This window comes from Panthera pardus, unplaced genomic scaffold, assembly GCF_024362965.1.
Source record: "Panthera pardus isolate Hobbes unplaced genomic scaffold, ASM2436296v1 HiC_scaffold_2, whole genome shotgun sequence".
In the NCBI taxonomy this organism is placed as follows: Eukaryota; Metazoa; Chordata; class Mammalia; order Carnivora; family Felidae; genus Panthera; species Panthera pardus.
This window is the reverse complement of record NW_026526765.1, coordinates 17,479,420-17,495,022: the sequence shown is the minus strand read 5'-3', so window position 1 is coordinate 17,495,022 and position 15,603 is coordinate 17,479,420. Positions and strand designations below refer to the sequence as shown.

At 33.7% G+C, this 15,603-nt stretch overlaps 1 protein-coding gene across 5 annotated transcripts in view; it reads left to right on the top strand.

Moving 5' to 3' along the window:
• The window catches only part of CDH12 (cadherin 12), a 1,048,697-nt gene that overhangs the window by 976,355 nt on the left and 56,739 nt on the right, over positions 1-15,603 (top strand). For all 5 annotated transcript variants that reach the window (XM_053906903.1, XM_019450745.2, XM_019450744.2 and 2 more), the window contains one exon: positions 10,261-10,448. In XM_053906903.1, coding sequence (XP_053762878.1) covers positions 10,261-10,448 — 188 coding nt within the window. The remainder of the gene's footprint in view (positions 1-10,260; positions 10,449-15,603) is intronic.

Below are 15,603 nucleotides of genomic sequence, written 5' to 3'. Positions count from 1 at the left end.
AGCTTGGTTGGGATTTCCAATGCAATCTCTTGAAAAAAAATGATGTTATAAAAAGCAATTCATTTTGCAAGGAAATACAGATATGTGTTAATTGGATCTATAATTTAGCAGAACTATAGTATTAAACATAACAATGCCTCCTTGAAAAATTTTGTAGTGGAAAGCTGGGAGCTATGTAATAAGGGAGGGATTATTGGAAGAACAGAAAGAGATGGAATAAATGTCCTTTTCTTTCTTGGGTACGGAAGTAAAAGTAATTTTAATTTTAGAGCAGCATCCCTTTCTAAGAACCATCTCACATCTAATACATGCTCTTGTCTCTCTGTCTTCATTGATTTTACTCTCTAAGCATTGAAAAAGGAAACTTTCCCTAAATCTATCCAACTCCAATTGACCCTTAATTGGGCTTTGCATTCATCAGTCTTCCTGAAATTAAGAATAATTTGAATTATTTGCATTTTAAAAGAATTTATTTGTTAATCCAATATTGTCTCTGTTTGAATGACATTCAGGCAGTAAAAACAGGTGAAGTTTAGATCAGAGGTGCCACTTGATTGGTTCATCTCATGTACCTCAATTTCTTCATTGATAGAGTGGTTTGCTGGAGCTCGCTCTACTGATCCTCAAGCCAATTGTGCACACCTCCCATCTGTATTCAGTGATGTCACATTGGCTTGAAAGCAGGGATGCTGGGAGTTCTTTCACCCCAGAAACTGAGAAACACTGAAAAATTTGAGCTTACCCATATCTGTTCTCCCTCCCTACTTTGATCCAATTGTCAAACATTTACTAGAACGTCACTGACTGGGAATCATCATAATAGTATGTGCCTCATACTCTTAATGTGAGGATAAAATTAGTTATAATGGGAAAGTGCTTAAAAAAGTACCTGAGAATAAGAATCACTATACAAATAATTCCTTTGATAGTGACGATGGTGATGATGATGATGATGGCGATGGAGATGATGTGGTCTATTCTACTTAAAGAGTATCTCTTTTTAAAAAGTTCTCTCTTTCCGTCATATTGACACTCATAGATTTTCTAAAAGTTCATATAAGTCCTTGCAACAGTCTTCTCAATGATAAAAGAAATGGAGTTTCTAGATAAAAGTGATATAAATGATCCTATTCATGCAGTGCAGCACAGAAAATAGAGTGCACGTGGGGGATGGCAAGCAGAATAGTCATAAGAAAGCCAGTTAGATAACTGGAGTGACACAAGACGAGTAGTGTGAATCAGTTAATCTGTGATGGTGGTACTGATGGCAGTTGTGAAAAATGGGAATATGTGGCTAGGTTCAAATGATTTTAGGAGCTAAAATGTCAGTGATATCAATAAATTATTGGGGTTTAATAAGAAGAGGCAGGGGGACACCTCAGTTGAAATTGGATAGAAGGGTGAAAGAACGCTTACTGATATAAGAAGCTAATATTGAAGTTTCCACTGGGAGCTAAGCTACAATGGATACCACATGACCAAGTATGGTCCCAGAAACAAAATACAGAATTTACAATAGAAAGTCAGGATGCATTTAAGATTCTTGAAGCCCTCAATCACAGCGAGGCTATTGTTGTGCTTTTAAAATACTATAGAGTGTGGAGTGGAGGGAGAATTTTGCACTGAGGATTTCTTTGCATAAAACCACGCGCAGTTTCCATCTAATGAAAATAAGAGTGGAGCTACCCTTCCCTTGCCTCTCAGGTCTTGTGAGGGGAGCCTTCCTTCATGAAGAGCCAATGATAAAATCCAGTATATTTTCCCATATTATTTCAGAAAATGGGCAAAATCGAGGGTCTGAGGCTTGCCTTATGCTTAGGAACGTGAAAGTATCTTCAGAAAGAGCAGATACTGGAATAAGGCTTTGTCTGGGAGAGTAATTACATGACAACAAAAGGAGGGGTTAGATGTGGAAGCTGAATGTCCAAGCCAGAGTCATTTTAAGTTCTGCCACAGAGATTTTCCTTGAAGTGAGAATCTGTGTGTGAAATGGATTGTTTGGAGATCCAGAGCCTAAGGGGAATGTTACATCAAAGCAGAGGCAATGCCTTTGTCTTGGGTATGTAGTGGGAGAAGCTCCCAAGAGCTCCCAAAAGAGCCATTAGAGCCATTACCTTTAATCCCAGAGAAGCAAAACCTATCTATTCAAGTGAAAACAGCCCAAAAAAAACTAGCTTTGTTGCCTCTTATGAGGTAAAAACACTTTTGCAAAGTGGATGATGAGACAGAGGGAAGCCTGCCACACCAGTCATATCCCCAAAGTCCCATCCGTTGCTGGCCCAGGTGGCCTTGTCGGCAGGGAGACAGACAAGAGAACTCTAAATTTTGTATAAGGATTGATGTAATAATTAATAATTAATAAGTTGAGAATTTCTCATTTCAAAATCTAAAATTTGTAAGATAAAGTGAACATAGGACTATTATTTAGAGTTGAGCAAAAACATCATTGATTCACCATAGTCTCATCCAAGAAAAGAGAAAGCTTACCCTCGCTGAATAAGGTCTAAAGGAGCAGTGGAAGACAAAGAAAGGAAACACGTTTGGGTTTTTTTTTAATGTTTTTTTAATTTATTTTTGAGAGAGAGAGGTAGAGCACAAGTGGGTGGGGCAGAGAGACAGGGAGACACAGAATCCTAAGTGGGCTCTAGGCTGTGAGCTGTCAGCACAGAGCCTGCCATGGTACTTGAACTCAGGAACCGTGAGGTCTTGACCTGAGCTGAGGTCTAACGCTTAACTAACTGAGCCACTCAGGTGCCCGGAAACATGTTTTTATTAAATGATGCATGTTATGCCTTTTCAGACTAGCAGAAATACTGATGTGGGATTGTTTGAAGGTTCAGGAAGCTGAACTGTCTCCTATGTGATATGAGTTCATTTTTTTTTTCCCCTGTAAAATAGGAGAAGGGTCGCCAATTAAGTTGGTCTTCAACTCACGCCAGTTCAACTTAACTTTACAATGGTGTGAAAGCGATACATATTTAGTAGGAACCGTGCTTTAATTTTGAAATTTGAACTTTTCCCAGGCTAGCTGTATGTGGTATGATATTCACCTGTGATGCTGAACAGAGGCAGCGAGCTACAGCTTCCAGTCAGTCATGCGATCATGAGGGTGAACAACCGATAACACAGTATTCATAATTTACGTGAAATGGACAGCGCTTTGTTACAAAATAGGCTTTCTGTTAGGTGATGTGGCCCAAATGTAGTCTACTGTCATTGTTCTGAGCAGGTTTGAGGTAGGAGAGGCTAAGCGATGATGTTCAGTAGGTTAGGTGTATTAAATGGCTTTTCCACTCACGCTGTTTTCAATTTATGATGGGTTCATTGGGACAAAACCCCATTATAAGTTGAGGAAAATCTGTAGAAAAAAAGTAAAAAAAAAGTAAAAAAAAAAAAGTCGGTAGTAAAGATTTGTGGAAAATAGATCAGTGTAAAATAGAGGTCATAGCAAATAGTGGTAAGTTACCTTTGTAAATTTGTATGCTTTACAGCCAATCTGGAAAGTGCATTTGAGGATAGTGATGAAAATTTATAATGATATCTAGCTGACTGTTTCTTTTTGGTTTTCCTCAGTCAGTCGCACCTCCTTCTTGAGAAAGAGGGTAATTATCATTATCAAGGGTTGAGTTTGACCAGACTGCAGCAACAACATGGACAAGATATATAGGCCATAGATTAATATGATAATGAAACAACAAAACATGTTTTAGTCGAATGAGGAAAAAAGATCAACAGAAAAATGATAATGAATTAGTGGATGTAGAGAGATCAATATATTGATATTAACTAAAGGTAAAGTTATTTATATTTGATATTAAAGTTGATGTTTACTGTCTCTATATCAGTATATGTTATATAAACAAGCCATAGTGGTAGTAACTGAACAAGCAAAATAGAAGGGCAGAAGATTAGGATAATTATTAGAAGGGCTTTGTCATATCGTTTCTACTATTTGGAATGTTTTCTAATAGCTTACCTCACAAATCCAACATCAGCCAGTTGACTTAGCTCAGGTTCTTAGCTTAAACGTCAGAAAAAGTGAACAGAATTGTGTAACTTTCCCTTAAAGTACTGATGTTACTTAGCAATTTTACTTCATTTGTATAATTGTTTAATTCGTATCTACCTCCCCAACCAGGTCATTAATGCCATTAGGATAAACATGGTTTGTTCTGTATTTTTTGTTTTATTTGTTTTTTCTTTATCATTCCATTGAGGAAGCTACTAAATGCTGCAGTTGATTCACTCATCAGTAATCCGAGTTACTGGACGACTTAACTAATCTACCACCCAAAGGAAATTTAGACGGGACAATTCAATAATTAGCCCTAGATTTTTGTGCTGTGTATGGCTGCTCAGAGCTAGAAAGTTTGGAATGAATTTCTCGTATCTCTGAGAAAAGAAATATTTCTATTATTAAATAGAATTGATAACATTTCATAAAACTTATAAATCCATTAATATATTGTATATTGGTTTTATGGCAATTCATACTCATGGGTATAATTAATGAAAGTCTAGACTAGGCAATTATAACTTTTGTAAAAAATGAAGTAATTTGGCCAATAAAGTAAAGTTCTTGATTCCAGATACTTGACGCTTCCAAAAATTTGTTCATCCCAGACCCATCCTAAGAATGAGCAGGACTAAATGTCTCTGTCACTACTGAGAGCTTCCACTTACTGTATGCTTAGTATGCTTGACTAAAATCTAGTTGGAATCCAACTTTGGTATCAGAATGGTTTTTTCTTGCGGACTATATTTCCGTTACTTTAATTTGTGCTTATTGAAAATACAGCTTCAGGCTTTTGAGGAAATAGAGGGCATAAAACATTCTTCAACCACCAAGATATTTTTACTCTTGAATCCTTCAGTTTTGAAGATATGGGGAAAGTGTTTCAGCTAAAATTAGAATGGCTTTTCAGAACTCTGTTAACACCTCCCTTTCTTTCATCTCCATATCTCTATAGGCAGTTTCCAGTTGACTACTGCAACTTCTACAGGAAAATAGTACAATACAGATATGGAGTTATCTAGAGAATTACTATTTAGAAAGCAACTAGTAATAATAGTTATTACTTAGGAGTTTCACTATTGTATGAGTGACATCACGATCTCATCATCATCACCATTATTATTATTCCAATTTTAGAGATCAGGAAAAGAAGGATTAAATATTTTGCACTAGGTCACAGGGATAATAAGAAGGTATAACAGGTACATAGTCCTTTATCCTCATACAGAAATATTGTTTGCTTCCATTTCCTTTTTCTTTTCTTTAGATAAGGTGAAATCATTTTGTGTGCTATTACTATCTTTGCTTATGAAATTAAAACAATAAAATATTGAGAAAGAAACATTTTATTTCTATGTCATTAGATGGTAAGTCACATACACACAAACATGTGGGATGACTATTTGAACAATTAAATGTTTGAATTGAATCACTGAATCAACAGTTTTATGGTAATATACATTACTTTCAAAAGTTTAAACATACATGTAGTACTTCAAGCAATCATCTATTTACAAGATCTCAAATAATATGTTTTCATATTCCTAAGTATAGTAAGTTTTCTGTGCAGCTGAACATTGACTTCTTACATATTATTTTTGAGTAATTTTAGTTATGACAATAAACATAAAATGTATTTCAAAAGAGAATTTATACTGGATTGTTCTATTTTCTTTATACTTGCTGTTTTTATTACTAAATGTTGTCACTGCATTACATAGTTTATTCATTAACTTAATATATTTTTGCAAGTCCTGCAACTTTTATTTCTGAGTAGCTTAAAACATATTAATATATGTTTTGTTAAGTAAATGTATCTCTTTTGGTATTTATATCAATGCTTAGAAATATTCCAAAGAATTCAGAGAAGGAAAGCCTATTGTATATCCTTTTTCCTTAGGTGTCACTGAATGCTCCCTGACATATACACAAAACCAGTGTGAGTCCTAATAATCAAAGTACATTTTTTAAATTTTATTTCATTTTATTTTTTAATTTTTAATGTTTATTTTTGAGAGAGACAGAGACAGAGACAGAGACAGAGACAGAGCACGAGCTGGGGAGGGGCAGAGAGAGAAGGAGACACAGAATCTGAAGCGGCTCCAGGCTCTGAGCTGTCAGCACAGAGCCCGACGCGGGGCTCAAACCCAGGAACCATGAAATCATGACCTGAGTCGAAGTCGGACTCTTAACTAACTGAGCCACCCAGGCACCCCAAGTACCTTTTTTGAAACAACAAAGTTCCTGAGAAGATACTTATTTAGCCTATAACTGAGTAATAGATACTTTTACCTTTGGGATTAAGAGGGAGCATTATCTGTAAAAAGTTTTAGAATTTGATCACTATAATTCCATTTTAGTTCACTACATGCAGTTTTCTCGTTTTCCATGAGAACTTTTTTTTTTTCTGTTAAGCATAGCACGTATATTTGATGAGTATGTAAGCATATATTCTTATTGACTCTGAACAATTTCTTGTCACCTGTTTTATTTTTTAATCTGTCTTGTACAGGTAGTGCCATTAAGATGTTTCATATGCGTCAAAAGTAGGACACGCAGGAGTTGATGGAACTGTAATGACACAGTACATCACAAGCGGTCCAACTTTGGCACAGCTGAAGATTACTTCAGTTTTGAATTAATCTGAATGACCCCAGCTTTATTTGCTGTCGAGTTTCTAGAAATGATAAAATGTCAAGTCACTGGAAATAAACCGACAGAGCCTAAAAAAATATGACATGACTAATGCATAGTTTCTCTGATTTGTTCCATATTCTGGAGACTTTACTTCTAACTACAGTATTTTATTTGGAAATGCTTGGCTTAATGAATATGTCTTCCACCCTACTAAAATGTGCTATCCTAAAGAACAGAAAATTCAGTGCTCTGTACATTTGTGTTTTATGTACACTAAAATCTCAATACACAAAAAAGATGTACATGGTAAATCACTGTTTTCACTTTTATTATATCTTAATTTTGGTGGGACATGTTAGTGAGCGCTTTTGAGTCAGGTTTTTTTGGAGAATGCTGGCATTTCAGTTTATTACATTCCCGTGCCATCAGATAATTTAAATGTGTAGGCATGCTATATGCTGACCACTTTTTAAGAAACTGCTATTTAACTTACTATTGACATAATACTGCAAGGAATAGCCATCTTCACATTTATTGTTAGTGGCTTCATAAATTTCCTTTTATAAAACGCAAAACTCTTATCTCAGCATATTGTCTTGAAAAGGGGAACTCTCATGTAAAGTCTGCATTATCTGATGTCCTTCAGATATCTAAAAATTCTTCTTAAATTGGAGGGTCTCAATTCTGGCTATTTTTTTTTTTTTTTTTACCTCCGCTAACCATAATCTCTTAATGATGATGCCAGACTAGATTATCTCCCTTGATTTTTAATTCTTTTAATTTTGCTTTTAATCGTTCAAATGAAATCTCACTCATAAAGCAAATATGTAATCTGAATTTGTTCCTATTGAATGGATTAGATAGAGTAAGCAGAAAAATTATACATACTTTAAGTTAGATGTCCATATTTTTCTAAAGAGCCCATCCAACCTCCCCCTACCTCAGTCCGCACCACCATCATCACCTTGCACTGCTGGCCATGTTTGAGGTTTGAAATCCACTGCCCTCAGCAGCTGCCTCCTTCACTCAAATCTCTGTCAGCTGTGTCTTTGATAACTTTTTTGGTCATTTCCTAACTAAATATCATGTGAAAGAGGGATGTACAGTACATTATTCAGCATACTTCCATTACTCTATTTTATCAGGAAAAAATTCAACACCTTTCTTAATACTTATAGATATACCATGACATTGAACTATGACTAAGTGTAGTAGGGCTTCAAGGCTTTTGGTGTTTCTTCGGGTTCTTTATCACAATCACCCAAAAGGCAAAAGTGGTGGACGTGTTTCTGACAAGTGATACTTCTACTTAACAGATATTAAGAAAGGAAGAAAAAAAGAAAATAAAAAGAATCACATATATGAGAAGTTTAGTACAAGTTTAAATAACTGTTGCAGGCTTTCTCACCACGTTAAACAAGAAGTCAGGCATCCTTATGTTTGCTAGTAGCTCAGAAGGGCTTCCATACAATCAGGGTTTAGGCTATTGTGAAGCACTTAACACTCTAGAAAAGCAGGCTGTAAAAGTCACATTAGGTCCTGCTTATGTGATCATGGCTATTTGAACTCAATTTCACTTGGATACCTGTTGTTACCTTTTTCTTAGACAATGTGTATACATTGCAACCTGTGACTTTATTCTTCCTCTTTGCTCTGGTAGCCTCCAGTCCAAAGCTACTTTAAATCCTGCAAACTTTGAGCATCTCTATGACAGCCACTGCGTGAAGTGTTTAGGGAATAAAACCTAATGAAACATAGTCGTAGCCTATGAAAAGTTGCCAGCTTGATCATGTGATATGACTTATTTAATCAAAATCCTTTCCTAATGCCTATGTAACACTCCATTATTACCAGTTGCATTATTGTTATTACTTGCCTATGTTCTGATTTGTTTATTAACTTTTAAATGTGTTCTTTTAGAAAGATTTGACATACTCCCCTTGGAAGGCAGGTATACTGTTAATTAATTATCAAATTAATTGAACAACTATTTTCAGACTGCTGTAAAAATCTACACTCTGTTTTACATGAAATCAGCCAAATTTAGGTAAATATTTAGATCTTTTAATATTAATTATATTTTTGGATGAGGTAATGTCCATTGAATGTAAACAAGGCTAATTTTAGCAGTATTTGTGCAAGTGGTAGATATCTATGTTGGGGGGGCGGTGAGAGGTAGTTGAAAGATTTAATGCTACTAGGGCTAATGAAATTACCCCATTTTGAAACTGTGAGAAAACTATAAGAGAAAAACAAAGTAATTGGGAATAAAATGGAAAATATTTAGCAAAATGTCCACAAGGTGTGATTGAGCATTTTTTCCTCATATTTCTTGAAGCCTATAACCAAAATATTGTAATGCAATTTGATGAATGAACTTCACCATTCAATAAACATATTAAAGGTCTTCCTAACTTAATTTCTATGAATGTAACTAGAAGTTCTAAACGAGTGAATTACGGTGGTTGCTTTAGCCATGAGAAGGTACAATCCAAAGTACATTAATAGAAATTAAAACTGGAAAGAAGATATAAAAATTAAATTTTGTATTTTGAGTTTAGTTTTGTTTTTGCACTTTTATTTCCTTCCACACTCGTCCTTTCCTTATTTTAATATAAATAGACTGCCATTTAATCATTTAATATTGATTTTGATGACAAGTCAGTAAAATAGCCTATATCTTTTTCATGTTATGCCATACACAATTTCTAAAACTCCTTTAAGCAATGTATATATTTTCATTTTTAGAGGACATTCCAAATTTTCCTGATTCTGGTATATTTTATATAGATAGAAATTTTTGTAGGTTTTTCTGACTCAGTATCAAATTCATAGTAATGTACGTGCTCCACCTGGTGGTGAAAAGAAGCATTTCTTTTTTTTTTTTTTTAATGTTAAAAAAAAAAAATTAAATAAATAATGGAGCAGATAGAACTCGATATCCTGATCTTGTATGTGTATAAAAGTAGCTTGTAGTATACCCAGGAAAAATTTACTAAATACTAAACACAAATTGAATATTAGTCAATAATATAATATACTTAAATCCATCATAGATTAAAATTTTGGTCAACTATCTTACAGGTTCTTTTTAGCTTAATGATTTACACTTACTGAGTACATACTGTCTCTCTATGGAATATATAAGAAAAATATAAAATATTTATATATATATTAGAAAATATAACCTTAACTTTCTATAAATATCTATCAATCTGTCATCTATCTTTATTTTATCTCTGTCTTGTGTCCCGGATTCTACCTTATTGGTACCATTTAATTACATGGATGTTCCTGCCCTTCCATTTAATATTAGGTACACTTTGAGGCTGTTAGTATTTAAAATACTTCCTCACGCTAATTTAAATTGAACACACTTTACTAGTTATAATTCCCAATTAAAATTCTAGAGCAGGACCTATGGAAGTGAAAAGTGAAGTTATTATTCCTACTCATAATTCTTAACTTGACAGCAAATTCCTTTTTGATTGGCACTATTATGTTCTAAATGTGATTTACTTTAGATATAGTATATTTCTCAAGCCTAGTCATCTAACTATACACTTAACTAACACCACTGACGGCATGAATTATACATGTCTTACCAGGTATTTTCCATCTGAAAGTTCCCGAGTCTTCTCCTATCGGCTCAGCCATTGGAAGAATAAGAGCTGTGGATCCTGATTTTGGACAAAATGCAGAAATTGAATACAATATTGTTCCAGGAGATGGGGGAAATTTGTTTGACATCGTCACAGATGAGGATACACAAGAAGGAGTCATCAAATTGAAAAAGGTACATAGACAAGGTTTTGAACAGTTGATTACCCAATAATAATTAAATCACAAAATGACTAAAAGTTGAAAATGGCAGAAATTTTAATTTCCTTAAACGAGCACTATATTAAATTTAAAAAAGACCAAAAGGCTCTGAAGTATTCACTTCCTCAGGTATTTGTATTCTGAAAATCAACAGATACATATTTTTTGTTGAAACAGGTCCATGAATTCATTTATTAAAAAATTCTTACAATAATTTAATTGTAATTTGATTTTTAATTGTTACAAACTTAAACAAATATATTAATTGAAATAAGATCTAGGGGCTCCTGGGTGGCTCAGTTGGTTAAGTGTCTGACTGTTGATTTTGGCTCAGGTCATGATCTTATGGTTTGTGAGTTCGAGCCTCATATTGGGTTCTGCACTAACAGCAGGGAGCCTGCTTGGGATTCTTTCTCTCCATCCCTCTCTGCCCCTCCCCTCTCACTGGCTTTCTCTCAAAATTAAAACAACAACAACAACAACAACAACCATTTAAAATAAAATAAAATAAAATAAAATAAAATAAAATAAAATAAAATCTAGAGGTAAATTCTAACCCCACCAGCTTTGGTCTTACCGTCTCAGGACTTTTCTGAGACTATAAACGTCTATATAAATATCTAATTCACACATTGCTGGTAAAGGTTTATATCACAGTGGAAGAATCCCTATGTCAGTAATCTATACTACTGAGGAATGGAAGAAATGAACAAGGGTAATGCTGGCCTTGAGGAGGTTTTAAGGAGGTAACTGAAAAGAAGGATTAATGAGAGAGAGAGAGGAGGAAGGGGAGGGAGAATGAGAGGGGAAGATGAAAGGAGAGGGAGAGGGAGAAAGGGTGGGAGAGGGAAGGAAAGGCGGACTCTGATGGGAAGCCACTGAGTAATGTTAAATAGGTTAGGGGCGCCTGGGTGGCTCAGTTGGTTAAGCAACTGATTCTTGGTTTCTGCTCAGGTCATAATTTCGTAGCTCATGATAAGGAGCCACATGCTGGGCTCCATGCTAACAGCATGGAGCCTGCTTGGGATTCTCTCTTTTCTCTCTCTCTGCCCTTCCCTGCTCAAGAGCATGCTCTCCATCTCTCTCTATCTCTCTCTATCAAAATAATAACAATAATAAAAGGGATTAATACAGAGGAGAATCACAGAAGGGGAGAGCACAATTGTCAATATTAGACAGGTTATAATCTGTGTTTTGTTGGGGAGTGACTTGAAGAAGGGTTATGGAAATTTGAGAAAGAAAAATCACAATTATATTTAGGACGTGTAGATTGTTTCCATATCAGTGAAGCAAATTATAGGAATTTTTAAGAATGGAGTGTAGGAAAAACAGTGATACTCATTTAATTTAGTACTGTTTTCTCCTCTGCTACAAAGCATGTTGTATTCAACCCAAACTGCAGTATATCATATACATTTAATAATGGAAATTATTTTAACCTACAAGAAGTATATTTGCAGTCATTCCCATGAATGAGGTTGATGTTTCCAGATTTGCTCAGGAACTCTGAATTTTAACAAAGAAATGATATATATGACAATAAAAACAATATTGAAAGTAAACACAATTTTCATATAGATTATTTATCACTTTTTATTTCCACTATTGCACATAAGCTGTACCTTTCCTACAAATTAATTTAACCACATGACCTCATTCAGCACAATTATGCATTTATGTTTAATTTTCAAAGTACTCTTAAAAACTATGTGTCACATTCTTACCAACTTTACTCCTTTATTGTTTCTTCTTGCTTTGCTCATTTTTCTCTTTTCTATTCAGTAGAAAGTCAATGAAAAGTCTTATCACTTATTTTTTCTCAAAAAGCACTATACTTAAATGACTTACAAACATTAATTTAAATGGAGCAAATATGAATTCTTTTAGTAATAAAGAAAATAATAGAAAATATTTTACATCAACAGTTAATAAAATGTATGTATGAAAATAAGTAAATTTACAAAGTAAAATTGAGGTACAGAAGAGTCAATATTGTGTATGCTATATATTTAAAATCTATATATGCATGTATATTTAAAGTTATACATATATTCTATATTTATACACATTTTATATATTTTTATTTATACATATTTATCATCTGTGCCAATAAAACATTGATGTCTAAGTGTCAACCTGGGAAAATGTGTGGGAAAATGTGTGTTACTTTTTAACACAATTGAAAACATGGCTAACTATAGTCTTTACATTACATCAAAATGGCTTGATCTTTGAAAGTAAATATTTAGTTATATAAATCAATTTTCGTAAATATTTACCTATTATACATCCTCACTAAAGCAATGAGAACAGACCTTTTCCCTTTTTAGCTTATGAAAGATTCATAAAAAGAGTCAAATTTTTGAACAATTTTATTTTGTTGCATTTTTTGATTTAATTTTTTGAGACTTCTCTTTCTTAAGGAGATTAAAAAGGATTTATGAAATTATGACATAATGTTGTTAAAATTGACTTACATAATAAAGAAAACCAGTCTGAAATGTGTATCTCCAAGTATAAAAAGTACATTTTTCTTCCTGCAGTGGATGAATAATTGTCCATTTTGCTGGCATAAAATTTGTCATTTAAATAAAGTTCAGTGTCCATAACTAACGTTCACTCCTTCATTCAACAGGTACTGATGGGGAAGTCACTAAATCTGAGAGCCCACTCTGGATTATGGGTATAAAGCAGTAAACAAAACAGATCCAATCCCTGAACTGAAGCAGCTTCCACTTAGTTGGGAAAGACAGATGATAAATGCAAAATCACTGACAGCAGCTATAAATTCAAGCTTGAAAAGCATAAAGCAGGGTACAGGGATACAAGTCATTACTGCATTTGGTGGCTCTTATAATGAGGTGGTCAAAAAACGTTTCTCTGACAGGATGAAATTTCAGCAGACTCTTGAATGAAGCAGGAAATGAACCATGTAGTGTCTGAGTGAAGCTTGTTCCAGAAAGATTGGGCAGCAGCTGCAAGGAATCCAGTGGGTTGAGTGCGCTAATGAAACGGTTCCCAGCCAGAAATGAAGTCAAAGGTGCAGAGAAAGGGCCCTCCTTGGAAAGCCCAATAGGCCAGTCAGTCCAAGGACTCGAATTAGATCATGGTATGAGAAAGCCCAGGGTGACTTTAGATCTAAGTTACCTCTATCCTTGTAAAGCTGGGATACTGTGGTGTTCTGAGAATAGTGACTAGGAAGTAAGGATAGAAATAGACCAGTTACAAACCTACAGAAATAATCCCAGAAACCGTTGATGGAGGTATGGACCATGCCTTGCGTAGTAATTGAGGTTGTGAGAAATGGTGAGATTCTGGCGACATTTTAAAGGGACAGCCAAAACATACTTTCATAAAAATTCTGATCATCCAGCAAATTACCAAAGAATTGAATAGATTTGTTCTTAGTGTTGTAATTTGTCTTAATGTCTAAGTGAGGAAAACCTAGAGGCATCCTTTTGGAAAGGACAATTGTAGCTTGCAGAGTTCATCTATTAAATCTCAAAAAAAGACAAATATCCCAGGAGATCAGTTCTGTAACAAAATTTTAAAATTACCTATTATCTGTCTACCTACCTACTTACATACCTACCTACATATCTATCTGCTGTATGTATTATATTTTGTGTGTTTCTACAAATATGTACATGTAGAATTATGACTTGATTAAACATGGCAGAATGATTTCTTGAAAATAAAACCATTAGAAAAATTCTGTTGAATAGAGCCCATGAGAAACTCAAAATTAATTTAAACAACTGCCGTTCTTTAGAGTTTTGGGGGAGGGGTGAAGAATGCATTATAGAATTAGTTGTGTGTATATTCAGTAAGTTCTCAGGAAAGTTTACCTTGTACTTACCTTTAGGAGTCGTAGAAAAATTAGGTGTGTGATGATAAATAAATATGTAAACGTCAATAGCACTATTCCAGTTACATGGTGATCTTTAAATTAGTTTTTTAAAAAATCTCCCTTCAACATCTCAGCATAAAATTGTAAAAAAGGGTTTTAATTAAAACCAAATTCATGCAGGAATTATGTTGTTAATGCATTTAGAAAGTCCAAAATATATTCTACCTTTGAATATGGAGCTATTTGATAAATATCAGTTACTTTCATTGTTTGGCTAACATTGAGTATGATATTTTGTTTACGGAGTTTTTCTTTTCTGAACTCAATAAACAAAATACTGGGTGTTGTATGTAAGTGATGAATCACTAAATTGTCCTCCTGAAACCAACACTACACTATATTTAACTGGAATTTAAATGACATCTTAAAATAAAATAAAATAAAATAAAATAAAATAAAATAAAATAAAATACAAAGTTCTTGGAAGCACATATTCTAGTTATTGTTTTATCTCCAAAATCTTTATTTGCTTTCCCTTTACCACTTCCCCTCTCTCTTTCTGAGGAGGGTGTAAGTGAATAAAAATGATAGTCAGGTTTATGAGCAGAGAAGAATGAAAAAAAAAACAAACTTTTATTAATTTATTTTTTAACGTCAGCCTGAATTCAGTTTATGAGCCCTATGACATAATGTTATTTCACTGTGTCACATTGAATTCAGAATAACATTATGAAACTTTACAAATCTTCTTAAGGCACAGGCTATTGGTAAAAAATAAAACAAAACACACAAAAAACTACCCTTAGTCTACACTTATGTCACATTGCATTGAGCAGAATTTAAACAAATAGAAAGTACCCTATATGTTCTTAAGTATTATAACATTAAAAACACTAACAAAATCAAAATATTAGCTGTTAAAAGTTTCATCCCATCTAAAAATTAAGAGATAGGCTACATTTAAAACGAGAGCATAAAGCATTTTAAATTGAGCAATTTTATTCTTAATTGAAAAAGGAAAGGAAATATATTTTACTCTAGTTTTTTTTCTACTGGAGAAGTGAGAATAAATATAATTTATTATATAATTACATAGTTAACAGATATAAATATAAAATTACATGAGTTAAAAACTTTGAGGGACTAAAAATAGAAATATATTTATAGAAGCACTGTAATTTCCTTGTTACTATTAAGAAATAAAAGCAATTAAAATATTGTTGTCAACATTTAAGTTCTGCAAAAGGACAATTTTATTATCTTCCATAATTTCTCAGTT